The following is a 27053-nucleotide window of genomic DNA, read 5'->3' on the forward strand; positions in this document are numbered from 1 at the left end:
AGGAGGCTGTGGGGTTCTGAACAGAACCAACTCCAAGACCAGATCCAGGAAGAAGGAGATGAGATGAGAGGCCGAAGCTGGCAGCGGCAGGACCCAGTCTGCACCTTCCAGTCCCTTCGTGTCCTGACTCATTTGCTCACCAGGTGGGGCACCCTTGTGCCATCTGCTACCTGAGCCCCACACACATGTCCGGGCCTGGAGTCCCCTGTACCCCACACTGCTGCCATAAGGACCCCCATGGGCATGTCCTCCCACACTGGATGGCCAATGGGGGTCATTCTCTGTTGGGCATGGAGAAAGATGGAGGTGATTTCTAAGGGCTCTGGGTGCCCTGCTCTGACCCACTTCTCAGGACCCTGAAGCTGCCTGAGTCTCCGGCATGGCCCCCACTTGGCTCTGCCCATCTCTGCAGCCTGTGTGGGTACCACTCGGGGGGTGGTATCAGAAGGACAGTTGAGGGCACATCTCATTGTACCTTCAGTGCAGGATGTACTTGGCTCTACCCATGGTGTTGCAATACTGCCCTTGATGGGGTTGACTGATGGAGGGATGGAGGATGAGGCCTTTCTCCTCAGCTTGGACCACGCGTCTGTTACCCTGTTCAGCTGTTTCTGGGTTTTTTTTTTTTTTCTTTTTTTGAAGAAAACAGCTTTTATTCCGTGGAAGAGGCTGAAGTCAAAAAGCCCCAGAATCAGCCCCAGGAAAAAAGCCCTCGCCTTCCACAGACCCTTGCTTTTATACCCCAGAATCAGGTACCACCCTATGGTGGGAGCAGAATGCCAGGTCACACCCTAGGGTAGGGAACAATCACCGATCAGGGTAGGGTCAGTAACATAATAATCTCATTAAAATGTTTACATACACAATACCATGGGAGCAGCAAGTCCAGAGGCTGGTGAGTTTTGAGCTGGAGCTCTGGGAGGGAAACTGAGGCACGCATTGGATACAGATATGGAAGTGCTGAGCCTTACACAGAGAAACTCTTGACGAGACCAGCTCTGTACAGGCTTCTCTGGGGCATGTATATGGCAGGGGGTGTGCAGGTGTGTGAGAAACTCAGGAGTGTGGCACAGACCCCGTGCAGGGCAGGAACCCCTCCTGAAGGGGTGCTAGGGCTCAGAGGTGTTGCTGAATGCAGGAGGACAGAGGTGGTATGGCTGTCCCCACAGATTCATTTCAGGAGCTGAACCTCAAAGAACCACATGGCCCTGTCGATTGCTTCCTGGAGCAAAGACCAGGTGGGGAGGCGAATGCAGCCAGACCCAGGCATGGGAAGGCCCCATGGTCCTCTCCCATCCGATCATGCATTGCAAAGGCCTTAGGGGCGTTCAGGTTAACCTATGATGCATCTATGTACTGGGGCTTTTCTATTTGCTCCTTTGGGTTTCCCAAGTGGTTTTCAAAAGGCCCCACTAGCAGCCCTCAGCCAACAGGACTGGAGGGTCAGTGTGGGGCCTGGGGATGTGATATTCAGGAGTGTCCAGACAACCCCACAGTGTTCCAGGGCCTCCCAATCTCCCAACCTTCAACAGGTGGGTGCATGTTAACCACAGTAACACCTCTGGCCTCATAGGGGCGCTCCAACACGCTTTGTGAACAGGTGAGAACCCCACCATCTTAAAAGGTGAGGACCACCCACCCCCAGGATGTGTCTTTAAACCAGTATGGGGTCCACAGCTAGAAAGCAAAGTGACAGCTCTTCGGTCAGCTAGCGGGAGAAGCTCAGACCTCTCAAACTAGGGGTCCCCAGGACGGTTGCATACGCCAGGGCCAAAGTGATACCCAAACCCTGCACCTCTCCTGCAGCTTTCACAAACTGTCAACTTCCACGGCTGCTCACAGGTGTGACAGCGAAAGACCAAGACAGACTGGCTGTCTTGGACTGTGGGGAAATGCGCGTGAACTTGTAACCGACTTTTTAGAACAGATCAGGAGCTGAATTTTCTGGAAAGATGGCTCAGAGGGGACATCATGCCTTGGAATGAAGAACTGGGTGCATGTGATTCCTGGCACTGCCCAGTACCCCAAGCACTGCCGGAAAGCAAAGGCAGCACAAAACCAATCAGAATAAAAGCTCCCGACCACTCTGCCAAGAAAATGACATGAGATTGAGAGAAAACTCAGGAGGCAGCGCTGCTGAAGGGCAGTTAGCACATCGCACAGGAGGTCTGCAAAACTCCATCCAGACAAGACAATTTCAAACTAAAACAAAAACTGTCTCAAGTTGAGAAGGGGCACCTCATCAGACCCCAACTGTGGCACAACTGGGAAAGAAAACCAGGACCCTTTGCCCAGCAAGACCAGAATGGCCAGTCCCCACTTCGAGAACATGGAGGCCATTGGCTGCTGAGGGGTGCAATGCTCAGGGGCTGCCCATGTGTGGGTGACATGCAGGCACAACAGTGCCCTCTGGAGCCTGGCTTTCTTTTTACAAAACTCAGGAGGAGGTAAGGCACTGGCTTGACATGTGCCCTCTTTGATTTTATTTATTTATTTATTTATTTATTTATTTATTTTTGGCTATGGTCCACACCTAGCAGTGATCAGGGTTTACTCCTGCCTCTGAACTCAGGAATTGCTCCTGGTAGGCTTGGGGGACCCTATGGGATGCTAGGGATTGAACCTGGGCCTGTCCCAGCTCGACAGCATGCAAAGCAAAGCCCTACCGCATGTGCCCTTTTTGGATACACCTGGTTCAATCCTTGGTACCAAACAGTGGTTCCCAGAACACCAGTAGGAGTCACTCCTGAGCATGGAGTTAGGAATAGCTGCTAAAAACAACAGAATGTTGGGGCTGGCTCAATAACACAGCCGGGAGGGCTTCTGCCTTGCCTGAGGCTGATTAGGGTTTGATCCCCGGCATCTCACAGGGTCCCCCAAGTCTGCCAGGAGTATGACCCCCAAACCAAAAAATAATAATAAATACAAATAAAAACAGCAGGTGTCCCAATCCCTGACACTCAGAAAAAAGAGCAGTAGGCAATGGGGTAGAAGGATGACTTGGGAGCACAAGGGATTTTTCAGGGCTGTAGAACTACCACGTTCGACCCCAACACGACAGGGACGTCTCCAAGTCCACTGTGTGCACGAACCTGAATGGGGTCGCTGTGGAAATGGACGGTAACAAGGCCTTGAGCACGGGTTTATCTGTTTGGAACCAATGTTCCGGGACACTTCTGGACTGGTGCTACAAGAGGGGGAGGTAGTGGGGGTGTGGGGGTGGGCGAGGGGGCCATCTGTACCCTACCTTCAGTTCCACATCACCTCAAACCGTTCCCAAACTCGACTGCTGCTGTTCCTCCTCCTCTCCCAATGCTAAAGCCAAGAGAAAGCAGGAAAAAAAAATGAGGAACAAAGAAAGGTGGGAGGTTTAGCAGAGAACAAGAGGATATATTTAACCATAGAGAGGGCAGCTGATAGTGTTTATTCTTTTCCCAGACTGCGCAGGCTTGGCTAAAGAGCAAAATGCAACCACTTGCAATGCCCAAGCAACCTGCCTGCAGTGTATTCCCAGGCTGAACTCCAGAGTCGGGGTGTGGGCGATGCACCCCCAGGGCGAGCTCAAGTTCAGGTTGCCAACCATTGGCTCTGGTTTTCTTATTTGGCAGTCTCAGAACTCAGCCCTGGGTGATGCCACAGAACGAGGGGGCTATGGATGTTCTCCACACTGTGTATCTCAAATTAGTCTAGAAAAGCTGGATTAAAAAAAAAAAAAAAAGATGGAAAATTTTCAACCGAGCTCTTCAGAGTAACAAAAATAAAAGTCAGTTGTTGGGGCTTCAGTGATAGAACAGTGGTAGGGTGTTTGCCTTGCACGCAGCTGACACAGGATGAACACGAGTTCAATCCCCAGCATTTCATATCGTCCCCCCAGCCAGGAGCAATTTCTGAGTCCAGAGCCCCAGGAGAAACCCCTGAGCACTACCCAGAAAAACACCCCTCACCCCCAAGCAGTTGTTGGGACAGGAGCGATAGCACAGTGAGGAGAGCGTTTGCTTTGCATGCAGCAGACCTGAGTTCGATCCCCTAGCATCTCATAAGGTCCCCCAAACCTGCCGGGAGTGATTCCTGAGTAAAGAGCCGAGAGTAACCCCTAAACGCCGTAGAGTGTGGCCCCCAAACCAAAAAAAAAAAGAAAAAGCAAATGGTTGGGGCCTCCCCTCTGGGATAACAGAGGGGAGGGTGTTTGCCTTGCACGCAGCCGTCCCAGGTTTGATCCCCAGCATCCCACTGTGTTTCCCAAGCGGTGCCAGGAGTGATTCTTGAATGCAGAAGTATTTTAGGAACCAGGTGGGAGAGGAGATAGAGTCCTTTGGCTATAAGGCGATCACTCGTTCCTAATGGCTGGGACTGCTCCCCTGTCTGTCTGGCTGGTTTGCATCGCCCAGGCTGGAGCTGGGAAGGGAAGGAAAGCTGAGAGTTTGCTGAGTGGCTGCATGAGGCCCTAACCCACGCCCCAGTGCTCCTGAGTCCAGGGCTTTGGCCCTAACCCACACCCAGTTGCAAGGGGCTGAGGCCCTGATCCCAGGGCTGTGCGCAGGGCTAACCAGAGACTGAGTGGGGGATCCTTTCCAGCATAGGCTCACGGCCTGATTCTCCCACCCAGGGGTGCCCCTGGCTCGCTGGGGTGATCTCACGACTCCCCCCTGCCCAGGGTGACACTCAGGACCCACAATGGCCTCCACCCAGGCAGCCAAACCAGGCTGCAGGCCTGCGCGCAAGGCTCAGCTCGCCCAACCGGCTTGAAATGTCCCCGCGGGGCCACCGTCCCCGCCCCGACTTCCGGCTTGCCCGGACGTGCGCGGCGTCGCTGCGTAGGCGGGGGAGGGCGGGCCTTAGCGGCGAGCGCGGGCGCTCATTGGCTGCGCCGCGACGAGAGCGAGGGGGGGGGTGAAGAGGAAATCTCGCGAGACGTCAGGACGCCCAAGCAGCGAGAACGCCGCCGCCCTAGGAAGCGCGGAGCTCTGCGGGTCGCGACGAGCAGCGCCGCCGCCGACGTCGTCCGCCGCCGCACGCCGCCGCCCTAGACACTTGAGGCGCCGCTGAAGAGTCCCAGGGGACGAGCGGCCGAGGTGGGTGCAGAGGGCGGCGGGCGAGAGGACCCGAGAGGGGACGCGGCGGCTCCGAAGTCCAGGGGCCCCTCCACCAACGGGCGCGGCCTCTGCGCATGCGCAGGACGGGTGGGCCTGCCCTTCCCCCTCCCGGCGCGGCGGCCCCTGAGCTCGCGCGTGCGCCGTTGAGCGTCCCGGCCCTGCCATTGACCGGCTCGTTCCAGCGGGTTCCGGTGTTGCCCCTGGCGACCGGCGGGCCGCGCGCCATCCCCCCCCCCCGCCCTCTCCGCGGGGACGTCGTGCGCATGCGCGGCGCGGCCCGGGCGGCCCCTGGTCCCTCCCAGGCGGGCCTAGTGCCTCCCCGGTGCCCTCTTCTGTCATCCTGCCAGGGGACTCCCGGGGCGGCCCAGCTCCTTCGTAGCCGTCGTGGGCCGCGCAGGACCTTTCACCCTAGCTAGCCCCGCTTGCCCGCGCAGACTGGAACACCCCAGACTCAGTTTCCCCTTCTCCCCTGCCCAGGATCCCATGTCCCTGGGACCCGGGTGAAGCCTTCCTCCCTCCCTGGAGGGCCTTTGCCTGCCTCGAGAGAGAGGGAGACCGGCCCTTGAGGCAACCCAGATTATTTTGCTGGCCTTCTGGACCCATACCCGGGTGGGACTCGGGGCTCTGAGCTCCACGATCACTCCTGGAGGGGGCTTCCCAGGACACCCCCATGCGGTGTCCGGCCTCCAACCCGGCTGGGACACATGTAAGACGAGCTCTCTCTCACCAGCTGTGCTGTGTGTTTCCTCCCTGCCACGTTTCTGGATAACCCCCAGGCACAGCTTTTTGTGTCGTTCCCCCCCACACACATACCTCCCACTTTAGGTCCCCATGAGTTTCTTCCCCTCCAGATCTTCAGCTGGGAGCCATCTTTTCCATCCCTCTTCACCTTCTCCAGTCTTTCAGAATGGGGAATCTAGGCTCCTTCGGTGTCTCTGTGTTGAGGAATCCTTTTTTTTTTTTTTTTTACCTCCCTGTGCCACGGGGTTTCTCCGCCTTGGAGTGGCCTCTTATTTTTCACTGCCTCAGGGATTTTCCGATCCCTGGCAGCTTTTACCCCACCCTAGGAACCTCCCCACTCTGCTGAGGGAGCCCTTATTTCTCCAGCAACCAGGTTCCCTTTTCCTTAGGGGACATTCCTTTAACGTCTGCTGAAGGAGGTGTCTGTCCCTGGACACGTGGGGTTTTCCTCAAACTCCCAGCCCAGTGCTCTGATTCTTCCAGTTTCGTTTCTCCTTCCCTGTGTGTGGCCTGTCTCCACCCTCTGGGCTTCCCTTAATCTCTTTCTCTTCTCTCCTGTGCAGTGAGGAAGCAGCCTGGCTCCCGCGGTCCACCCCCTCCACCCCAAGGTCCAGATGGCGGCCAACGTGGGTGACCAGCGTAGCACGGATTGGTTAGTGGGGCACAGGCCGGAGGGGAGGGCAGGATCCGGGAGCCGGTTCTGGGGGTGCGGAAGGAGGTGGTGGTGCGGGCAGTGTCCAGCAGCTCTTTGGAGAGCAGGTCCCCACGCGGCCTTTGTTTGGCCCCAGAGTCCAGTGACTCAGGCCTGCACTGGCCGATTAGTCACTGGCCTTGGTGTTAAGTGGCGGGTTTAGGGAGAGGCGTCACCCACTGTCCTCCCCTTGAGCCCCATTGTTTTGGGTCCCCGTGGTGACCAGGCCGGTGACCTCGTTCATTCCTCTGTGACACCATAGTCCAAGCTGGTCACCAGTGAGTCATCAGTGAGCCAGCAGAGAGCATGCGCCACAGACAGGGCTGGGCCCCGGGGCAGGCCAGAGGGCCCTGGGGAAACTTCGACCTTCCCCTTCCCCCCTGCAGGCCCTCCCAGTACAGCATGGTGGCCGGGGCGGGCCGTGAGAATGGCCTGGAGGCGCCCATGCATGAGAACCCGGAGTGGGAGAAGGCCCGCCAGGCGCTGGCCAGCATCAGCAAGGCAGGGGCCGCCGGCAGCTCAGCCAAGACCAGCAGCAATGGGCCTGTGGCCGGCGCTCAGGTGAGGGGGCCGGAGGGTCGGGGCCGGGTGGGGATCCTGGGGCCACGGGCACCCCCTGAGTCTGTGGCCTCTCCCCACAGTATGTGACCCAGGCCGAAGCATCTGCTCTGCAGCAGCAGCAGTACTACCAGTGGTACCAGCAGTACAACTATGCCTACCCATACGGCTACTACTACCCCATGGTGAGCAGGCTGGGTCCTTCGCTGGCCGCTTGCTAGCAGAGGGACCCTTCGGGGGGCTGGGCGCTGAGATGTTCATTGCCTGTATCTCCCGTTCAGGTGGCTGAGGCGCACGTATGTGGTGGTGGGGGAGCGGGGAAGGCACGTGTGGGGCCCTGAGCCTCAGCCCTCATGTTTCTTAGCAGAGCATGTACCCGAGCTACGGCTCCCCCTCGCAGTACGGGATGACCAGCTCCTACGGCTCTGCCAACCCCCAGCAGCCAGCAGCGCCCCAGCACCAGGGGGGCCTGAACCAGGTAAGTGCCTAGCGGAAGGGGCGCTTTCCCAGGGCCACCTGTCCCAGGTGCAACCCTGCTCACACTCCCATTCCTGTGTGCGGAGAGGAAGGGGTCAAGACAGTCCTGTGACCTCTACTACTCGCTCTGGGGTCTCATCGGAGTGGCCGGGTGTGGAGCCCCAGAGAAGGTCTTCCCTGGGAGCTTCAGTGGCGGGGCAGAGCCGGGGCTCCTGGAGCAAGTCCAGCTGCCTTCAGTGCCCACTCCCCCTACAGCCCCCTGTTCCTGGCATGGATGATGGCATGGCCTACCCGGCGCCCCCTCAGCAGCTGCCCACCGCCCAGCCTCCACAACCTGCCAACCCCCCGCACGGGGCCCGGGCACTGAGCAGCGGACCCCAGCCTGGGACGGCGCCAGCCACACAGCACAGCCAGGCCGGCCCCACCTCAGGCCCTGCGTACGGGCCACCTCACGCATACTCGGAGCCTGCAAAGCCCAAGAAGGGCCAGCAGCTGTGGAATCGCATGAAGCGTGAGTGGGCCTGGTGCGGGGCACTAGCGGGCCCAGGCTCTGCCTGTGTGTGTGGGGAGCGTGGCTCCAAGTGGTCTCGAGGCCTGACCTCTGCTCTGCTGCCTTCAGCTGCCCCAGGCACCGGCGGACTCAAATTCAACATCCAGAAACGGCCCTTTGCTGTCACTAGCCAGAGCTTCGGCTCCCCCTCAGACGGCCAGCACAGCACCTTCGGACCCCCGCCGAACCCCGAGAAGGCCCAGAGCCACAGGTGAGTCCCGCTTCTGGCCCTGCAGGAGGGAAGGGAAGGCAGGTAGGGCAGGACGGCCTGGGGCCCTGCTGAACCCCGCCTGCCACAGGGGCCCGCTGTCGGGGAAGCCGGACGACTGGCCGCAGGACATGAAGGAGTACGTCGAGCGCTGCTTCACCGCCTGCGAGTCAGAGGAGGACAAGGACCGCACCGAGAAGCTGCTCAAGGAGCTGCTGCAGGCTCGGCTGCAGGACGGCTCGGCCTACACCATTGACTGGAGCCGAGAGCCCCTGCCGGGGTGAGGCCTTCGGGGCGGTGGGACCTGCCTGGCTGGGGAGGGGTGGGGGGAGCCCGGTGTGCCGTGCCGTGGCAGCGTGGCCGGGTAAGTGCCCCGTGCTGGCGGGGAGGCCGGGCGGGCGCCGGGTTGGTGATAGCCCTGCCCTGCTGTGTCCCCAGGCTGACTCGGGAGCCTGTGGCCGAGAGCCCCAAGAAGAAGCGGTGGGAGGCTCCTAGCGGCCTCCACCCGCCCAGGGGGGCAGGCCCCGCGGCACGGGGCGGGGGTGCCCAGTCTCAGCGAGGGGCTCCCGGGGCTGGGGGTGCTGGCCGAGCCCGGGGCAGCAGCTTCGCCAAGTTTGGCAACCGCAATGTGTTCATGAAGGACAACAGCTCCTCCTCCAGCACAGAGTCCCGCTCCCGCTCCTCCTCCCGCTCCCCGACCCGCCATTTCCGCCGCAGGTCAGTGCCCGACCGACCGGGGTAGGGGGCAGGGTGTGGGCTTGGTCACCTCATGTCGCCTCACTGTCCCTTACTTCCCCTTAGTGACTCACACACGGACTCGGACACCTCCGACTCGGGGCCCGAGTGCCGGCCTGTGGGCCGCAGGAACCCGCCACCCAAGGGACGGGGCGGTCGGGGCGCCCACATGGATCGTGGCCGGGGCCGGGCGCAGCGTGGGAAGAGGTGAGCTTGAGCGTCGGGCCGGGGCCGGGGCTGGGGTGGGTGCGGTGCCGGGAGGAGGGCGGCTGGCACGACATCCAGGCCTGTCCCTGCGCCCTCCCAGGCACGACCTTGCGCCCAGCAAGCGCAACCGCAAGAAGCTGGCCCTGGCCGAGTGCGAGGACCCCGAGCGCGAGCTCAAGAGGCAGAAGCGCGCCGCCCGCTTTCAGCACGCACACACCCGCCGCTTGCGTCTCGGGCCCCTGGTGCTTCGCGTAGGCAACCTGGATGTTGCCGCTGACCCCGACTGGCAGGAGCTGCAGATCGTGGGCACCTGCTCTGACATCACCAAGAATTACCTGCGCCTCACCTGCGCCCCCGACCCATCCACTGTGCGCCCCGTGACGGTGAGTGCAGGGACGGGGATGGGGCAGAAAGGGGATGCGGCCAGCTTGGGAAGCCCCATGGGCCGAGGCAGAGCTGAGGCAGGCACACCTGGGTCCCTGAGCAGTGTCCCTGTGCTGCAGGTCCTCAAGAAGTCGCTGTGCATGGTGAAGTCGCATTGGAAGGAGAAGCAGGACTACGCGTTCGCGTGTGAGCAGATGAAGTCCATCCGGCAAGACCTGACGGTGGGTTTGGCACTTGGGACCCACAGCCCCAGGCGCCCCGTGTCCCCTGACGCCCCATGTCCACTCACCTGGACCACTGCTCCACAGGTCCAAGGCATCCGCACCGAGTTCACGGTGGAGGTGTACGAGACCCACGCTCGCATCGCCCTGGAGAAGGTGAGCCGCTACCGTGGCTGCCCTGGCAGGTGTCCCTCATGTCCCCCATGACCTCACACCCCACGTCCTTGGCTTCCAGGGCGACCATGAAGAGTTTAACCAGTGTCAGACACAGCTCAAGTCGCTTTACGCAGAGAACCTGCCGGGCAACGTGGGCGAGTTTACCGCCTACCGGATTCTCTACTACATCTTCACGAAGAACTCAGGAGGTGAGAGGCCACAGCCCCGGGGACCCCTGTCCCACCCGCGGGCATCTCTGACGCCACTGACCCCTGCTCTCCACAGACATCACCACCGAGCTGGCCTACTTGACTCGGGCCCTGAAGGCCGACCCCTGCGTGGCGCACGCCTTGGCGCTGAGGGCCGCCTGGGCCCTGGGCAACTACCACCGCTTCTTCCGCCTCTACCAGCGCGCGCCCTGCATGTCGGGCTACCTCGTGGACAAGTTCGCTGACCGCGAGCGCAAGGCCGCCCTCAAGGCCATGATCAAAACGTATGTGCCGCCGCGCTGCCAGGCCTGCGCCCTGCTCCCCCTTTCTTACTCCTGCATCCTACTCCCTCTGAGCGGCCCCCGGTGGCTGACTTGCTCTCCTGGTCACGGGTGTGACCTGGTCTCCTGGTCACGGGGCCTGCCATGGCTTCCGTTGTTGGCCCCTCCGGCCCCTCTGAACTGTGCTTCCAAGGTGGGGTCCTCCCTGCTCACTGCCCTAGCACCGGCCACGGTGAGGGGCCAGGGGAGATGTGGCTTGGGGGACTCAGTTTCTTGGGAAGCGATGGGCCCAGGGCGCTCTGACATCTAGTGGCTGTGGTCATACGCGTCGGGTCTGTCACTGTGGTTGAACTGAGTCTGTTGGGACCGCTGGGCCGTTGTTCACCTGCGTATTCGGGCCGCACCTCAGATATGAGGGGCTGGTCACCCCCACAGGAGTCTAGGCTCATGGGGGTTGGGGGTCCCAGAGGAGACTAGGGGCTGGTCACCCCCACAGAAAAGCTGTGTTCAGGGGAGCTGCTCACAGGCTAGGCTGTGCTTGGTGTCTGGTTACCCCCATAGGGAAGGCTGTTCTGGGAGCTAGTCACTCACAGGAGAGACTGTGGGGCTAGTCACCCCCACAGAAGAGGCTGGGATTAGGGGCCTTAAGGACCCCGGCAGGGTGTAGCCCATGAGTCACGCTCCACTGTTAGGGACCCAGTGGTCGCTGCCCTGCAGGCAGGTGGGTTCGGGGCCCGGGGCAGGCTGGCACCCCGTAGGTGCTCAGCCTTCTGGAGGCCAGAGTGGGTGCTGACCTGTGCCTCGCACAGCGAGCCCTTCCCTCCCCCTCCCCAGCCCTGCACAGGTAAGTGAGGGTGAGGGGGGGCGCTGCCGGGGTTGAGCCACCAACCGCACCCCGGGCCCCCCCGAGCCCCGAAGGTGGGAGGTGGGTGGAGGGGTGTGTGTCAGCTCACAGGAGCTGAAGAGTCTGGGGGCCTGAATGGGGCCTGGTGGGGCCCCCCTGCCCACTGCCTCCCTCATCGCCTTCTCTCTTGTTTCCTAGCTTCCGCCCTGCGCTGCCCGTCTCCTACCTGCAGGCTGAGCTGGCCTTCGAGGGCGAGGCTGCCTGCCAGGCCTTCCTAGAGCCCCTGGGCCTGGCCTACACTGGCCCGGACAACACCAGCATCGACTGCCGACTCAGCCTGGCGCAGCTGCCCTCCTTTTGAGTCCCGATAGGCCCGGCACAGTCTCCCGCCTCAGTGCGAGCAGTTGCCTCTGCCGGATCAGCCTGGCACAGCTGCCCATCTTCTGAGTACCCAGGGGCCCGGCGTAGCTGCCCGCCTTCCAAGCTCCATCGGCCCGGCGTAGCTGCCCGCCTTCTCAGTACCCCGGGCCTGGCGTAGCTGCCGCCTCCCGTGCGTGACCAGCCTGGCGCAGCCGCCAGTGGGTGGGCTCCTGCCGCCTCCACGCCGCCCGTGCGGATCGTTTTGTTTTTGAGCCATGAACTTGGGGTGTAAATTAATTTGTGGGAAGTGGGCTCCAGGACGAGCTGCCATCCCGCCCCGCACTTGCAGCGGGTCTGTACAGAGATTTTTCTACGTTTTTATTTTTGCCTCCGAGGGCTGGGTGGGAGGAGACAGCGGGGCTGGGCACTGTGTGTCTGTCGCTGTCTGTCCACCTGGCACATTCACTAATGCTGTCTCAGTATTTTCTCTCTCTCTCTCTCGAGCTCGTACTCCGACTCCCCCAGCACGCTGGCCTGTCCCAAGCTGGGGGGCCAGCGGAAGAGGACCGGCCGCCCTCCGCGGGGAACACCTGCACCCCGCCATCAGCTTCACCAGAGACTCTTTGTTGCCCTCTGTGGCCTCCGCCAGTGGGTGCGGGGAGCTGCCTAGAGACTGAGCCTGCCTGTGGCCCCCCACCCGAGAGATGCCTCCCACAGCGCCAGACCCTTCAGGACTCCGGAGGCCAGCGTGGGACTCACCGGCCGGCCTCGCCTGCAGTTGTATTGAGTTGTCTCGTGTCCTTCCTCCCCTACCCCGATGTCTCCGGTTTTTTTGACCCCCTCCCTTGCCCCCCTGGTTCAGCACAGGTAAAGCCGTTTCCCGCCCTCCCTCCCTCCCGCTCATGGATCACCAGCTCACGTCATGTTCTCCTTTCTTTGTGTGTGTGTTTATTTCAGTTATTTTCCTTCTTCCTCCCTTTTCTTTTCGGCCCGCCCTCCCTCTCCTGCCATGTAACCGGAGGGGTGCCATGAGCTCACCCGCAGCTGCCCGGCACTGTCAGGCCGATTCTCCCCGACGCCCCTCTGCCCTCCCCTCCTCCCCCCTTTCCTTCCTTCATTCTTTCCTTGGAGCGCTGAGCACCACTTGGAAGCTTGAGAGAAGCCAAAATTAAAGAGAGAGAGAGAGAGAGAAAAAACAGCTGCTGTCTGCTGTTTGTGCTGGGTGGGGGGGGGTCTCCAGTGGTGCCTAGCCCAGGGGGATCTCGGCCAAGGCTGTGTATGCGTCTTGGGCCCTCCCCATGCGGCACAGCCAGAGCGTGGCCAGGGCCTGGTGGCCCATTGGTGGCCCTGGCCCGCGCTGTGGTTCTGGGAGGCAGACTTGGCTGCCTCGGGGCACCTTGGCCAGGGTGAGGTGGGGGTTCAGCCCCCTGGGAGGCTGCAGTACTCTCAGCCCCGCGGCTTCCAGCCTCTGGTACAGAGCTTCGGCCAAGCCCTCCAGGGAGGGTGTGGGGGGCGCGCACAACACATGAGGGCCCAAGAGCACCAGGTCTGTGAAGCTCAGCCTTCGGGGTGCCCCGAGTCCTGGCTCGGCCAGCGCCCTTCTCAGGATGGTCGCAGCCTCGGCCTCCTCCCCGGGGCCCGCCAGCCTCAGCAGGGCCAGGGTCAGGTGCAGGGCCTGCACGGGCACAAAGAAAGCCGCACAGTCGGGCCGGGCGGCCACCAGCTGCTCTTGGGCCGCGGCCACTGCGGCCTGCAGGCCCGGCTCGGTCACCCGGAGCGCCAGGAAGTGCGTGGGACGCGGCTGCCGGGGAGCTGCCGGGCGCTCCCCGCCTTGGGGCCAGGCCTCGAGCCCCCACTCCGTGGCTCCCGCTTCCCCAGTCCTGCCTTTCTCCTGCTCCGAGTCGGGGCCCTGGGCGGCCCCAAGGTCCCTCGCTCCACCTGCTGGCCCCTTCGCTCCTGGCGCATCCCCATCGTCCTGCGCACCTGCCGGTCGCCCTGATTCCAGCAGGTCCCCGCAGCCCTGGGCACCTGCTGTCCGTGGCCCACCGGGCTCGTCCCCGCCGTCCTGCGCATCTTCTGGTGCCTTCGACCCACGGGGCTCGTTCTCGCCATCCTGAGCGTCCACCGGCCGCACGGTAGATCCCAGCAGATCCCCGCCTTCCCGAACACCTGGGCCCGCGGACCCACCGGGCACGCCCCCGCCGTCCCGAGCGTCTTGTAGGTCGTCCTCCGACCCACCGGGCACGCCCCCGCCGTCCCGAGCGTCTTCCGGGTCGTCCTCCGGGCCGCCCAGCGCGTCCAGGATGGTGGGCCCGCGGCCGGCGGGCGAGCCGGAGCCGAAGACGCGGTCGGTGCGCGAGCGGCGGTCCCACACGAGGCGGCCGCGGTGGCGGAAGAAGAGCAGCCGGTGCTGCGGCACGGCCAGGACCCCGGGCCCGAGCGCGGCGAGCGGCGCGTCCCAGCAGAAGGCGCCGAAGGGCTCCTCGCGCTCGCCCAGGAAGCGGTCGTGGTAGCCCACCGAGAAGTCGGCCGGGTCGAGGCGCGGGTCCCAGCGGATGCGGCGGATCACGTCGGCGGCCGTGCGCAGCGGCGGCTTCTTGGCCCCGCTCGCGGCCTCGGGCCGGGCCTCCGCGGGCTCCCGCGGCGGCCCAGGCGGCGTCGGCGGCGCCCCGGGGTGGGGCTGGCGGCAGCGCGCCCCGAAGCGGCAGCGGCCCTCCAGGAAGAAGCGGCAGGCGGGCGGCGGCGCGGGCTCCGGGCCAGACCCGGCTCCGGCTCCGGCTCCGGCTTCGGCTTCGGCTTCGGCTTCAGCGACCGCCGCCGCCATGGCCGTCGGGTGCGGCTGGGAGACTCGGGGCCGGGTGGCGTCACACCGGGCCGGAACCCCGCCTCGCCGCCTCGCCGCCTCGCCCCGGCCCGGCCCGGCCCGGCCCCGCCCAGGTCCGTCTGGTGGCACTTGGCCCGGGCCGCCTCCGAGGCGACCCCGGGACCCGGTCTGGGCCCCCTTTAGAGCTGGGTTCTGCTTGGTTTGGGCCACTCGGGGCTCTGCGCTCCCTCCGAAGCCGCTCCCGCCGGTGCTCGGGGGACCCCGGGGCGCCCTAGATGGAGCCGGGTCGGCCGCGTGCCAGGCCGCACTTCGGACACTTCACTTTGACAGTTCAGCGCGCCGGTTTCTACTTGCAGGTTCGTCCCCTCCCACCCGGACTTGTATTTGCATACGAAGCCACGCCCACCACGCCTTCGATGTAGCCTGCCAGGAGGCGGGGCTGAGAATGCAAATTAGGTCCGCGGCGGCCTGATTTGCATTCTCAGCCCCGCCTCCGACTTCCTGTTCTAGGCGCGTTGACTAGCAGCATGTGGAACCAAGCCCCGCCTCTTCGTTTACATACCACACCACGCCCCCAGCATGTGATTTGCGTGCGCGGCCCCACCCCCTGGCTTTTATTTGCATGTTCAGCCCCGCCCCGGCGGAATAGCTGCCCTAAGTAGTTGCCCTTCTGGTTGGTGTTTCGCATATGCAGCCCCGCCTCCCGTTGATTATTTGCATAAGCCCGCCCACTGGCAGCCCATTTGCCCAAGAGATCCCGCTTCCTCGTTTTGTTTTGTTTTTTTACTAAGCCACGTCCCCGGATAATAATTTGCATGCAAACCCCGCCTCCAAGCGCCCGTGTTAAGCCCATCAAGATTCCCGCTTCCTGGTTGGTTACTTGCATGTCCAGCCCCGCCCCCAACGGAGTAGCTGCACCTGTAGTCCTGGTTGGGGCTTTGCAAGTGTAGCCCCGCCTCCCGGAAGCTGTTTGCATGCGAAGCCCCGCCTTCGCTGGGCCTTGAGCTGGTCAGGGAAGGGACCAGCAGCCATCCTGCAGCCCACTGGCCCTCCAGGCTGCATTCTTCATTTTGTTTTGTTTTTTCTTGTTGTTGTTGGTGGTGGTGGTGGTTCTTTTCTTTTGGGGGCCACATGCCCAGGGGTTCCTCCTGGCTCTGCACATAGAAATCACTCCTGGCGGTGCTCAGGGGAGCGGAAGAAGATGCAGGGGACAGAACCAGCAGGGCAAAGCATCCTTTGATACCTCCAGCGTCCTTCGAGCTCCAGGGCATGCAGGAAACATCCCACCACTAAGAGACTGGGAACAGGCTGCAGGTGGGCACGTTCAGTCGGGCCCAACTGGGCCTCTGCAGACTAGCCAGGACCACGAGGCCCTCCTGGGGGCTGCCACGACTGCAGGAGACACCCCGAGTGTCCACAGCCCCGCAGCCCAGTGTAGAGTGAGATGTCATCGGGACGCAGATCTGGGCATTTATGAATAGGATCCGGGATGCTACAGGCTGGTCACGCTGTGCTGGTGGGGCTCCAGCTCCGGCTCCCGCTGCTGGCTGCAGGCCTGGGAAGGTGGCAGGCCGGTTCTGGGGTCCCCTTGGGGCTGGGCCGTGACCCCCTGGTGCCCCGTGTCCATGACGCCCAGCACAGCGTCCAGCATGGAGGGCCCAAGGTCCAGGTGGAAGGTCAGTAGTGGGTCGGCGGCGGATGGTGGCGGGGGAGCGGCCAGGGGCTCCCCGGGCTGAGGCTGGGCCTCGGGGGGCGACCCCCTGGCCTGGTGGTGGCCCAGGAAGGAGGTGTCCCCAAAGGTGTCACCGCCGCGCCCCACGTGCAGCGTGTGGCGAAAGTCGCCTAGGGGGGCCGAGATGGACGCGCTGGACAGGGCCCCACGCTCCAGTCGCTTCTTGGGCTGCTGTGGCACCGGGCCCAGCTGCTTCAGCCCCGGCATCTGTGGGTTGAGGGTGGACGAGTGACTTCCCGACACCTCAAGTGCACGCCCTGCATCCCCCCATCCTTCTCAGATCCCTCTCTGTGCCCAGACCCACTTTACAGCCAGGGGGGAACCCGAGGCTTGCAGAATTGTGGGTTTTCTTTGGGTCACGCCCGGTGGTACTCAGGTTACTCCTGGCTCTGCACTCAGAAATCGCTCCTGGCAGACTCAGGAGACTATGTGGGATGCCGGGGATTGAACCCGTGTTCATCCTGGATCAGCTGTGTGCAAGGCAAATGCCCTACCACTATGCTATCTCTCCAGCCTCAGAATTGTAGGTTTTCTTAATGGTCTGTTTTTGAGCTCACAGCTTCCTGATTTAATGCTCAAAGTCAAGCCAACAGTTTGTCCTGTGGATTCACTAAAGGAAAGGACATGGGGCTTTCAAAAGGCTGGTACCAAAGCCTAAACGACAGCACAGTGGGGAGAGCATTTGCCTTGCACACAGCCTACCAGGGTTGGATTCCTGGTATCACACAGGTTCCCCAAAGCCTGCCAGGAGTGATTCCTGCGCATAGGTCCAGGAGTTAAGACCTGAGCTGCCACTGGGTATGGCCCTAAAAGCAATAATAATAATAACAATAGACCCTCTAGTGAACCCGAGCAGTAGCACAGCTAGGAGAGCATTTGCCTTGCATGCAGCCTACCCAGGTTGAATCCCAGGCATCCCATAGGGTCCTCATAGCCTGCCAAGAGTGATCCCTGAGTGCAGAGGCAGGAATAACCCCTGAGCACCGCTGGGTGTGGACCAACTGCCAAAAACAACAAAAACCAAAGCAAGAACCACCAGCCCCTGCTCTGTGTGCCCCAGATTAGGCCAGACAGTCCATCTTGGATGAGGCGGACTGTGACCGTCTGGAACTGTGGACAATATTGGAGGCCCCAAGAATGTGAAAACATATCTATCTAGATTTCACTGGTGGTGGGATTGGTGTTGGAAATTGAATGCCTGAAATGACTGTATTATGAGCAACTTAGCAAGTCACAGTGTTACAGTAAACAAAATTAAAAATAGGGCCGAGACCCAGAGAGATAGAATGGAGGTAAGGCGTTGCCTTGTATGCAGAAGGACAGTGTTTCCACCCGGCATTCCATATGGTCCCCCGAGCCTTCCAGGAGCAATTACTGAGTGTAGAGAGCCAGGAGGAACCTCTGAGTGCTGCCGGGTGTGACCCAAAAACAAACAAACTAACAAAAAAAATAGGGGCCGGAGGGATAGCACACCAGTAGGGCTTTTGTCTTGCATGTGGCCGACCTGGGAGGGACGCAAGACAATTCCCAGCATCCCATATAGTCCCCCAGCCTGCCAGGGTCAAATTCTGAGTGCAGAGCCAGGAGAAAGCCCTGAGCACCATCAGGTGTGGCCAAAAAACCAATCAATCAATCAATTAATCAATCAGTAAAGTTTAAAATTAAAACAAAAAGTTAAAAAAATAAAATTAAAAACAGGGGCCAAAGTGATAGCATAGCCGGCAGGGCATTTGCTTTGCACTCGCTGACCAAGTTCAATTCCTGGCATCCCAGATGGTCCCCCAACACCACCAATAGTTATTTCTGAGCTCAGAGCCAGGAGTTAGCCCCTGAATGCTGTTGGGTGTGGGCCCCAAAACCAAAAATAAATACATAAAATAGGAACAGACAGTTTAAAAAATAAGAGTTGTTGAGAATGCAATAAGTGCATTAGTGGCCCATGTGCTATAAAGTGGGGAGGGGTGAAAGGGATGTTATGACCATGTCCTGGAACATGGCTGTTTCCAAGAATCTTTGGGGAGGGGACGTTGGTTGACTTTGTATTTGTTGTTTTAAGACTCAGAGTTAGTACAAAGAAAATTCTTCTTTCTATTTGCGTGGAAGCCCCACCCTTAGCCAGCTGTGAGAGATGGAATGAATGCTCTGGAACATTCTCTTCTCCTATCTTTCAAACAGCTTTGGTGGGAGTGGGGGTGGGGTGGGGATTAACCCCAGAACCTGCCTGGAAAGGCACATAAAAAAGCTCGAAGTCCACATGTCGCCACGCCAGCAGCCATGGCCTACGACTGGGATCTGGGGCGGGTGTGGGGAAAATATCTCCCCACCCAGTGGGTGAGGTGTGAGGGGTGGGGGAAGGAAGAAAACTGAGGTTGGAGAAGACACGACAAAGGAGCGAAAGCAGCCACATTCGCTGAGGAATGTCAGTGGTTGAAAATTTAAAGCCAGGGGGCTGGAGCGAGAGCAGGGCAGGGAGGGTATTTGTTTGCCTTGCACACGACCATCCAGGGTTCGATCCCCAACATCCCTTAGGGTACCAAGACGACCACCACTAGGAATGACCCCTGAGTGCAAAGCCAGGAGTAACCCCAGAGCACCCTTGGGGGTCGACTCAAAAACAAAAACAAAAACAAAAATAAAAGGAAAGAGTAGGGGGCCAGAGAGATAGTATGGAGGTAGGGCTTTTGCCTTGCATACAGAAGGACCGTGGTTCGAACCCCGGCATCCCAAATGGTCCCCCGAGCCTGCCAGGAGCGATTTCTGAGCATAGAACCAGAAGGAACCCCTGAGTGCTGCTGGGTGTGACCCACCCCCCCCCCACCAAAATGGTGTTTGCCTTGCATGCAGATAAAGATTAAAGCTAAAAGAATTCAAAGCACGATTCCCTGCCTGGGGGACTCAAGCCATGTCCACACAGGGCTCCCTACAGACTCTGGGGTGCAGAGGAGCTAAGGCCCAGCTCCCCTCAGTACCTTTCAGGCCTGGATTCAGGCCCCTGGCAGCCTGTTCAGCCTCAGCCCTGAACAGATCAAAGGGCACCTCTCTGTGAAGAGCGGTTTGCACCCAGATCTAGCTGGCCTTTGACAAAGGGGTCTTGGCTTCTGACACAGGGGTCCCCTGGACAAGCACAGGGCCCCACGATTCCCCCCAGAGAAGAAGGGACAGGGACAAGACTGAGACAGACAGTGGCAGCTGTGTGGTCTGGCCTTGCACCCCAACAGTCCTAACCTGGGGGGAGCATCTGGGAAATAATGAGGCGGTGCCCAGGTAGGGCAGGGTGTCTTCGGGAACTTGGGGGCTCCCTGGGCCTCCCAGCCCTGCACCAGGCTGAAAGCAAACCCGAGACATGCAAGGAGGGGCTTCGGCAGCCTCCAGTGACCCCAGGGGGAGCGAGACTCGCTCAGGAACCCAAACCTACAGTGTGAGACCCTATAATAGATACTTCCCCCTCCCCATCCCTGTCCTGTTCCTGCCCCTGGTTACCCGGAAGGTCCAGCTTTCCCCAACACCTGAGCTTCTCTGCTCCTTCCAGGTGCCCAGAGTTGTTCAGTTTACCCCCAGCCTCAGTTTAACCCCCACTTTGAAGGGGTCCCAGGAACTATCCCCTTAGGCTGTTCTCCCTGCTCATGCCCCCTATGTGTTTGCTCAGGAGGTGGGTGACAGGGTCAGGGGGCTCTGGAGCCCATCGTGGCATCTGGACAGAAGCATGTTTTGACTGCTCTGGGTGGAGGGTGGCAAGGATGGTGGCCTGAGCAGAGGGTGGGGTCTAGCAGCGCCAGCATGAAGCCCCCCTGCCACCATCCCCTCTGTCCTCCCTGTCCCCCTCAGTCCCCTCTGGCTGTGACAGGCGCAGAACCACAGGCTCAGGATTCAGTTCAACCAGTTCCAGGCCTTTGATGGGGGTGCCCCTGCCAGGAGACCTTCCTCCAGCACCCAAGACACAGGGCCACGTGGCTGCCACCCCTTTTCCTGGACTCCCTCTGCATGGTCCCACCGCTGCCCTTACCTACCTTGTGCATCCACTAAGAGCCCCGACTGGTGGATCTGCTCTGCTGGTGGGGGACCCCCGTCCTCTTCGGTGCTCTTCCAGCTTCCTTCTTCCTCCTCTTCCTCCCGCGCAGGCAGAACCGGAGCACCTATCATAGGAGTTGGAGGGGTGCGGGCCGCACCCATAGGGCCTGGAGCTCCAGCTTCCGCCCTCAGACCCAGGGCTCCAGGCCCCAGCGAGCATCCTCCCTCAGACAGGGGTTCAAGCCCTCAGCCTCCTCCCTCAAATTTAGGGATTCAGTCTGGTCACCCCTTTCCCCAAGCCCTGGGATCTAGTCTTCAGCCTCCTCCCCTCTCAACACTGGGGTCCATCCCAAGAAGCCCTTCCTCCCTCAGACCCAGGATCCACCTCCAGCCCCTTCAGTGCCCAGGTCTCCTCACCTACACCCGAGCACACAGGGCCGGCGTCAGCTCCTCTTCATGGCGGTGCCAGGTGGCGGTCCCTGCACAGCCCAGCCCAGTCTGGGGTGTTGAGGCTCCTGCCCCACCCCTAAACTGTCTGTTGTCCCCAGTTGTTTGCCCCTGGGGTCCGCAGGACTGAGGAGGAGGCGAGGGGCAGAGTGGAGGGCCCCTTTGGTGGCTGAGAGCCTGGAGGGGCCTGGAGGGGCCTAGAGGGGCCTGGAGGGGGGCGGGCCCTCCCTCCCCCTGCTCCCCCTCCTCCCCCTGCTGGCCTGGAATTTCCTGAAAGCGCTGTCAGAGGAGGAGGGATTTCTTCCAGATTTGCAGCTGGCCCCAGAACGAAGCCAGGGTGCGTGTGTGTGCGTGTGCGTGTGTGTTTGTGTGTGTGTGTGTGTGTGTCCACGTGTCTCTGTGTATAAAGGCATGTGTGCCTGTTTCTCCTGTCTTCACACACGTACACCCACATGTTTGTGTGTGCTTCTGCATGCATGCGTATGTCTCCATGTACCTGTCTGTATGTGCCTATGTCTGTGTAGATATGTATGTATGCATGAATATGTCTATATGTACATGTATGTTTGTATGCATTGCTGTGGGAGTGTCCCCTGCAGCGCTCTCTCTCTCTTTCTCTCTCTCTCTCTCTCTCTCTCTCTCTCTCTCTCTCTCTCTCTCTCTCTCTCACACACACACACACACACACACACACACACACACACGCACATAAATCCCTCTGAAACACCAAGCTGGGGATGTGTGATGACGTGCTGAGAAGTGAACATCAGGAAGAGCCCGAAGGTGTGTGCGGGAGAGGCTGAGGGGTGCAGAGACCAGGGGAGACTGGTTCAATAGGGAGGAATGAGGTGGGGAAAAGGGGTAGAGATGGGTTGATAGAGAACAAGAATATGGTCTGGCTTCCTCGTGATGGAATGGTGGGGTGATGGGACTGACACCCTGGGAATCCCTGAGCAGAGGAGGGAAGATGAGAAGAGGGGACAGGAAGGTGGGGAGGGGAGGAGAGGAGAAGGAAAGAGAGGAAGGGAAAGGAGGGGGCAGGAGAGGAGGTTTGAGGGATGTAAGACGAGCAGAGACACGACATGCTTTGTGACCTGGAGGAGCGTGGTGGAGGCCGGAGGGGCTGGGCTGGGCTGTTCGAGCTGTCACAGGACTTGCCCTCTGTGATTGGGCCAGAGTGATAGAGGTAGGGCATTTGCCTTGCACGCAGCCAACTCGGGAAGGACCTGGGTTCGATCCCCAGAACCCATATGGTTTCCCGAGCCTGCCAGGAGTGAAAGGACTGGAGAGCTGTTCAATGACACCACGACTCGAAGTTCATGCAAAAGCAAGGGGTTTATTGTGCAAACAGACACGCTTGGGCACCCAGCATGGGCATGTGGCTAGAGGCTGAGAGCCCTGATCCCAAATCCAGCAATTATTTTATAATACTCCAGTACAATGGAAACTTTACAGAACACAGCATGACGGTCAATTTCAGGAAGTTTAGTGACTTTTACATTTCAGGGAAGATTTGGGACATTTATCACATACAATAACAGGTTGTACAGGTTCAGTGAATTTTCAGTTCAGTCACCTTAACCTTTTGGGGGCTCTCCGGGCCTATGCAGAGACTTTTTAAACTTTTTAACTCATTCATATCCCTTTTCAGGAGCAATTTCTGAATGCAGAGCCAGGAATAACCCCTGAGCGCTCCTGAGTGTGGCCTAACCCCCCCCCCCAAAAAAAAAAAAAAACTCCACTGACTGGGCCACCTTCACTCCATTTCTTTTATTTATCAACTGTTGCAAGTCAGCCCTTGATGGGGTTGACTGATGGAGGAAAGGAGGATGAGATCTTTCTCCTCCAGCTCGGACCATGCATCTGCCACCCTGTTCAGCTGGCGGTTCTGAGGTGAATGCAGCAGGTTTAAAGCTAACAGGCAGTCAGGCTTCAGAAGCTATCATGGCTGAAGCCAAAAAGCCCCAAAATCAGCCCTTGAAAAAAGCCCCTGCCTTCCACAGACCTTTGTTTTTATCCCCCAGAATCAGGTACCACCCAATGGTGGGATCAGATACCACCCAATGGTGGAAGCAGAATCAGGTACCACCCTAGGGTGGGGGCAGAATGCCAGGTCACACCCTTTGGGTAAGGAACAATCACCAATCAGGGTAGGGTCAGTAACATAATAATCCCATGGAAATGTTTACATACACAACAATCAACAAGGTGCTATTTAGTCCCACAAAGATACAGAGACCTCGCTCAGTCCTTTGGAGAGAGACTTCCAGGAAACTGGAAAGAGGGAGGCTTTGGGGGCCTTTTCAGGTCCCCACCGTGGCAGCCCTAACAAGGTGGCAATGATCCCTGCTGGCCTCTCACCCCACAGCACCTGTCCCTTCTTTGCCTCTCCCTAGCACCCCTGTGGAAATGTTTGCTTCTCTTTGCCATTTAGTTGGTTGCAATGGAAAGAGCAGGTTGGGGGCATTGCAGACTGGCCCAGAGCTGGGGGAGGTTTTAGCCATGGTGGAAGGTGCTCAGAGTTGTGGTTGCTGCTGAGGGTTCCCCTCTAGGCTGAACCTTTGTAAGGGGAGTGTGGGCAGAGGTCGGCCTGAAGCTTGGGTCAGCTACTGTTATGCGACACCTTATTTTACCAAAAACGAAGATCACCCCTGGTTTCTTTGCATCCTTTTGTTTATAGCTTGGTTTCACCCAAAACGAAATTTGTTTTATATGTAAACCTGGGCAGCACAGGCTCAGATTAGCCTGAGCTATCTATGCCCTTACTGTCCCACCTAGGGGTGGTCTCTGTACTCAATAATAAGTACTGGGGGGCAGTTTGCTGGAGATATGAGGTAGAAGGCTGCGAGACTGTATGTGTTTCACCCTCAGCCTGGCCTGGATTATTTCATGCATGACCCTGATTCATACTCGGTCACCTAGGTTTGGAGATATGGTGCATGGGGTGATTTTACAAGCTAGCAGGGGAAGAAAGACAAGCTGACTCAGATGTGTGTGTGAGAGAGATACAGAGACAGAGAGACAGAAAGAGGACCCCCACAGGGGTAGGAGGGACCCTGAGACAGTGGCCGGAGGAAGCTGGGACTGATGGTGGCTTTGGTGGGGGGCATTGTATGCCTCAATTTACTGTAACACATTTGTAAATCTCTGTGCCTACATTTAAATTTTTTTCTTCTTCTTCGTTTTGGGCCACACCTGGCAATGCTAAGGGGTTACTCCTGGCTCTGTACTCAGAAATCGCTCCTGGCAGGTTCGGGGGACCATATGGGATGGCCAGGATTTGAACTGCCGCCCATTTGGGTCAGCAGTATGCAAAGTAAATGCCCTACCACTGTGCCATCGCTCTGGCCCCTACATTTAAAACTTTTCTGAAAAAAAAAAAAAACAATAAAAGAAGGGTAGAGTAAGAGATAAAGTTAGATAGGTAGAGCAAGAGTGAGAGAGAGGAGAGAGAGGAGAGAGAGAGAGAGAGAGAGAGAGAGAGAGAGAGAGAGAGAGAGAGAGAGAGAGAGAGAGAGAGAGAGAGAACCAACAGAGGGCTGGTCCTAACAGTCCTCCAGCTAGCATGTTCTGCAGCCAATCTCCCCTCTTTTCAGAATAGCCCAGTTCTGTCTCAGAGCTCCCCACTAACTCTGTGCAAACACTTCTTCCTTCCAGCTCAGCACCCCCAAAGCTCAGAGCAGCTGCAAATTGGGTCCTGCTGAGTTCCTGCACAGGTGGTGGTGTGGGAGAACCCCATCTTCCTTCTGTGCTGGCACCAAACATGGACAAGTGGCTGGAACTCAAGCATGGGCTTGATGTTGAGCCCCTGCGTCCAGTGACACTCCCATTCCTGTCAACTCTTCCCTTTTCATCCTTTCTGTTTATTGTTTGTTTGTGGGCTACATACAGCAACTCTCAGGGGTCACTCGTGGCTCTGTGCTCAGAAATCACTTCTGGCAGGCTCAGGAGTCCTTTTGGGATGCCGAGGATGGAATCCGGGAGACTGTGCAAGGCAAACTTTCCAGTTCCCTGATCCTCCTGGAATGAATCTTGTTCACCCGTTGTCTCCCGCGGGTGGCCGAGAGGGGGCAGCTGCGTTTCTTAAAACTGCCCTGGGGTGAGCGCGCAGACGCTGGCCTTGGTGCTAAAACTCGGCTCGGGAAATTCTCCATCAGCACCTTGGGCAGCCAGGAGACTGGGTCCCCCGAGTCGGAGTGAGGGGAGATGATGAATGTATAGGCACAGGTTGAGGTGTGGGGGACACCCACAGAGGAAGACATCCACAGTGAGATGTTGTCTTAATATAAATTAAGAGTCCTAGAGTTGGTTTGGGGATGGTGAGGCCTTTCTAGGCTCGACCCAGCTCCCGCAGCCCCTACAGCCTGGCCGGTCTAAAGGTTGCAGGGTGAAGGCAGAGAAATTCCCAAAGCAGTCAGATGAAGTTCTAGAAGTCAGCCAGCTTTATTTCACAGTCCCTACCGCCATGTATAGTACCTTTTCACATGGCCTCTATGCGAAGCTTTTTCCTAGCAGCTACTTCTCTACAGCCTCTGGCTCTCTCGGCCTCTGTCTCTCTTTCTGCTGCTTTTTCTAGAATTCCTAACTGGCTTCCAGGCTGACTGACTCCCTTTGGTGATGCGACTGCTACTGCTTTGATGATGCTCAATTGCTAATGCTCAATTTCTGATAATGATGCCTCTCCTACCCTTCTCTCTCTAACTCTCCTTCTTATCCCCTTCTCTCTCCTCCATGTAGACTTCTCTACCCGCCCTTTCCAGGTGTGGGCAGTTCTGATCATTCAGGTGGGATAAATAAGAAGTTGGGGGAGGGGATACCCTCATTCTCCACCTTTTTTGTATTATTACAGAAGCACTATTGATAAGTCTATAACAGGGATACAACAGAGATGTATGTGTGTATAAAATTATTATGTAAGATATACAATATAACATAGCAATTGGGAAACATTCACCATCATAGCTGAGAACTTTGAAAACTCTAAAATGCATTTCCACAGAATTGTGTAAACAAATATTAAAATTAGATACAAAATTTTCTGTCTGCAGTAAGGCATAAAACAAAACAATATGATACATAGAGTTAAAGCACAATTTAAGTAGTAAGGCAATGACCCATACAAATAGTCAAAAGATTAGCCAAGAAAAAAGTTGGTTTTTTGGAGGTAACCCAGATGCAGGAAGCTCTAAAAGCAGCTTCTTTGTTGGTCTTCAGCTGGTCTTGGATCCTCCATCTTCTCCATTATAACCTTCTGTGTTAGGCTGCTGGGGTCTCTTCAATAATCTGCTAAAGGTTGAGAATGTATGAGGGAAATGGAGAGCCTGTTTAGAGTACAGGCAGGGGTCGGGTGGGGAGGAGGGAGATTTGGGACATTGGTGATGGGAATGTTGCACTGGTGATGGGTGGTGTTCTTTACATGACTGAAACCCAAACACAATCATGTATGTAATCAAGGTGTTCAAATAAAAAAAAGGTTAGGGGTTCGAGATCCTCGCAAAAGGTGCCCCTCTTAGAGGAAAAAGAGTATATGGTGGCATTTGGGACGCTGCCCAGAGTCTTCAACTCTTTCCCCTTCACTACCTGCTTCTGTCTGACCTGAGGGGGCCTCTGCCACCACTGGTGGTGGGCCAGCTGAGTGAAGCTGAGGTTGAATTGACAGAACCTATGTCGATTGGGAGCATACCTGCTACCTCTCACTGGTATTCCACCAGGTCCAGATACATTAGCAGCTTTTGGTCCCCTCTCTTTTTTGATAACATCAAATGCCATAGTCTCCCATCTCCAACACTACACAGAAACTTCCTGGGATTGTTTCTCCTAATAGCTGTCCAGTGAACAAAGACATCTTCTTTGGTGTCATTTCTGTGGATAAATCCATAACCATTCTGGATATTGAACCATTTAACAGTGCCCAGGACTTGTATTGCTAGCACTGGCTTGTCTACCGACTCAGTGCTTGGTTGAGCCATTTTTGGACTCTGAGTCTGTAGAGATGGGAGCTGGCTTATCATTCTTGGGATATGGGGTCTCTCTGGTTTAGTGCCAGTAGTAAACAATAAATTATTAGTTCTGGGAAGGCCTTTAGATCAAGAACTCATCACCACTGGGAAGGCAGTCTTCCCCTCTTGTGGCATGTGTGCAGGAGAATCTCTAGGGAGCCTGGCACGCATAGTTCAGAGTAAGAAATGCAGATAGATGGACCAGAGCAACATGAAGCCATTCAGAACAGGAGCCATGTTCACGGATGTTTCAGTGAGAGGTAAAACAAGTTCAGTCCAGCTTGAGGGGGCTGTCATGGTGATAATCCACCAAAGGGTCAAGTCACAA

At 58.4% G+C, this 27053-nt stretch overlaps 3 protein-coding genes across 3 annotated transcripts; 1 reads left to right on the forward strand and 2 right to left on the reverse strand.

The window, feature by feature from the left end:
- Positions 1-4908: 4908 nt before the first annotated feature.
- On the forward strand, positions 4909-12911 carry LENG8 (leukocyte receptor cluster member 8). The gene is made up of 16 exons (XM_049787122.1): positions 4909-5072; positions 6398-6486; positions 6912-7086; positions 7167-7268; positions 7448-7561; positions 7816-8071; positions 8180-8321; positions 8410-8598; positions 8757-9035; positions 9120-9260; positions 9361-9643; positions 9764-9865; positions 9953-10021; positions 10101-10230; positions 10307-10514; positions 11554-12911. Exons 2-16 carry the CDS (start codon positions 6449-6451, stop codon positions 11714-11716), a joined length of 2391 nt encoding a protein of 796 aa, XP_049643079.1. The 5' UTR covers positions 4909-5072; positions 6398-6448; the 3' UTR covers positions 11717-12911.
- LENG9 (leukocyte receptor cluster member 9) lies at positions 12693-15990 on the reverse strand. Its single transcript, XM_049787639.1, has 3 exons — positions 15838-15990; positions 14932-14978; positions 12693-14846 (listed from the first exon to the last, which is right to left on the reverse strand). The coding sequence occupies exons 1-3, from the start codon at positions 15988-15990 to the stop codon at positions 12962-12964; spliced, it is 2085 nt and encodes a 694-aa protein (XP_049643596.1). The 3' UTR covers positions 12693-12961.
- A 41-nt stretch (positions 15991-16031) lies between these two features.
- Positions 16032-16478, reverse strand: CDC42EP5 (CDC42 effector protein 5). Its single transcript, XM_049787640.1, has one exon. The coding sequence runs from the start codon at positions 16476-16478 to the stop codon at positions 16032-16034; it is 447 nt and encodes a 148-aa protein (XP_049643597.1).
- Positions 16479-27053: the final 10575 nt, after the last annotated feature.

Source organism: Suncus etruscus, chromosome 14 (genome assembly GCF_024139225.1).
Source record: "Suncus etruscus isolate mSunEtr1 chromosome 14, mSunEtr1.pri.cur, whole genome shotgun sequence".
Classification (NCBI taxonomy): domain Eukaryota; kingdom Metazoa; phylum Chordata; class Mammalia; order Eulipotyphla; family Soricidae; genus Suncus; species Suncus etruscus.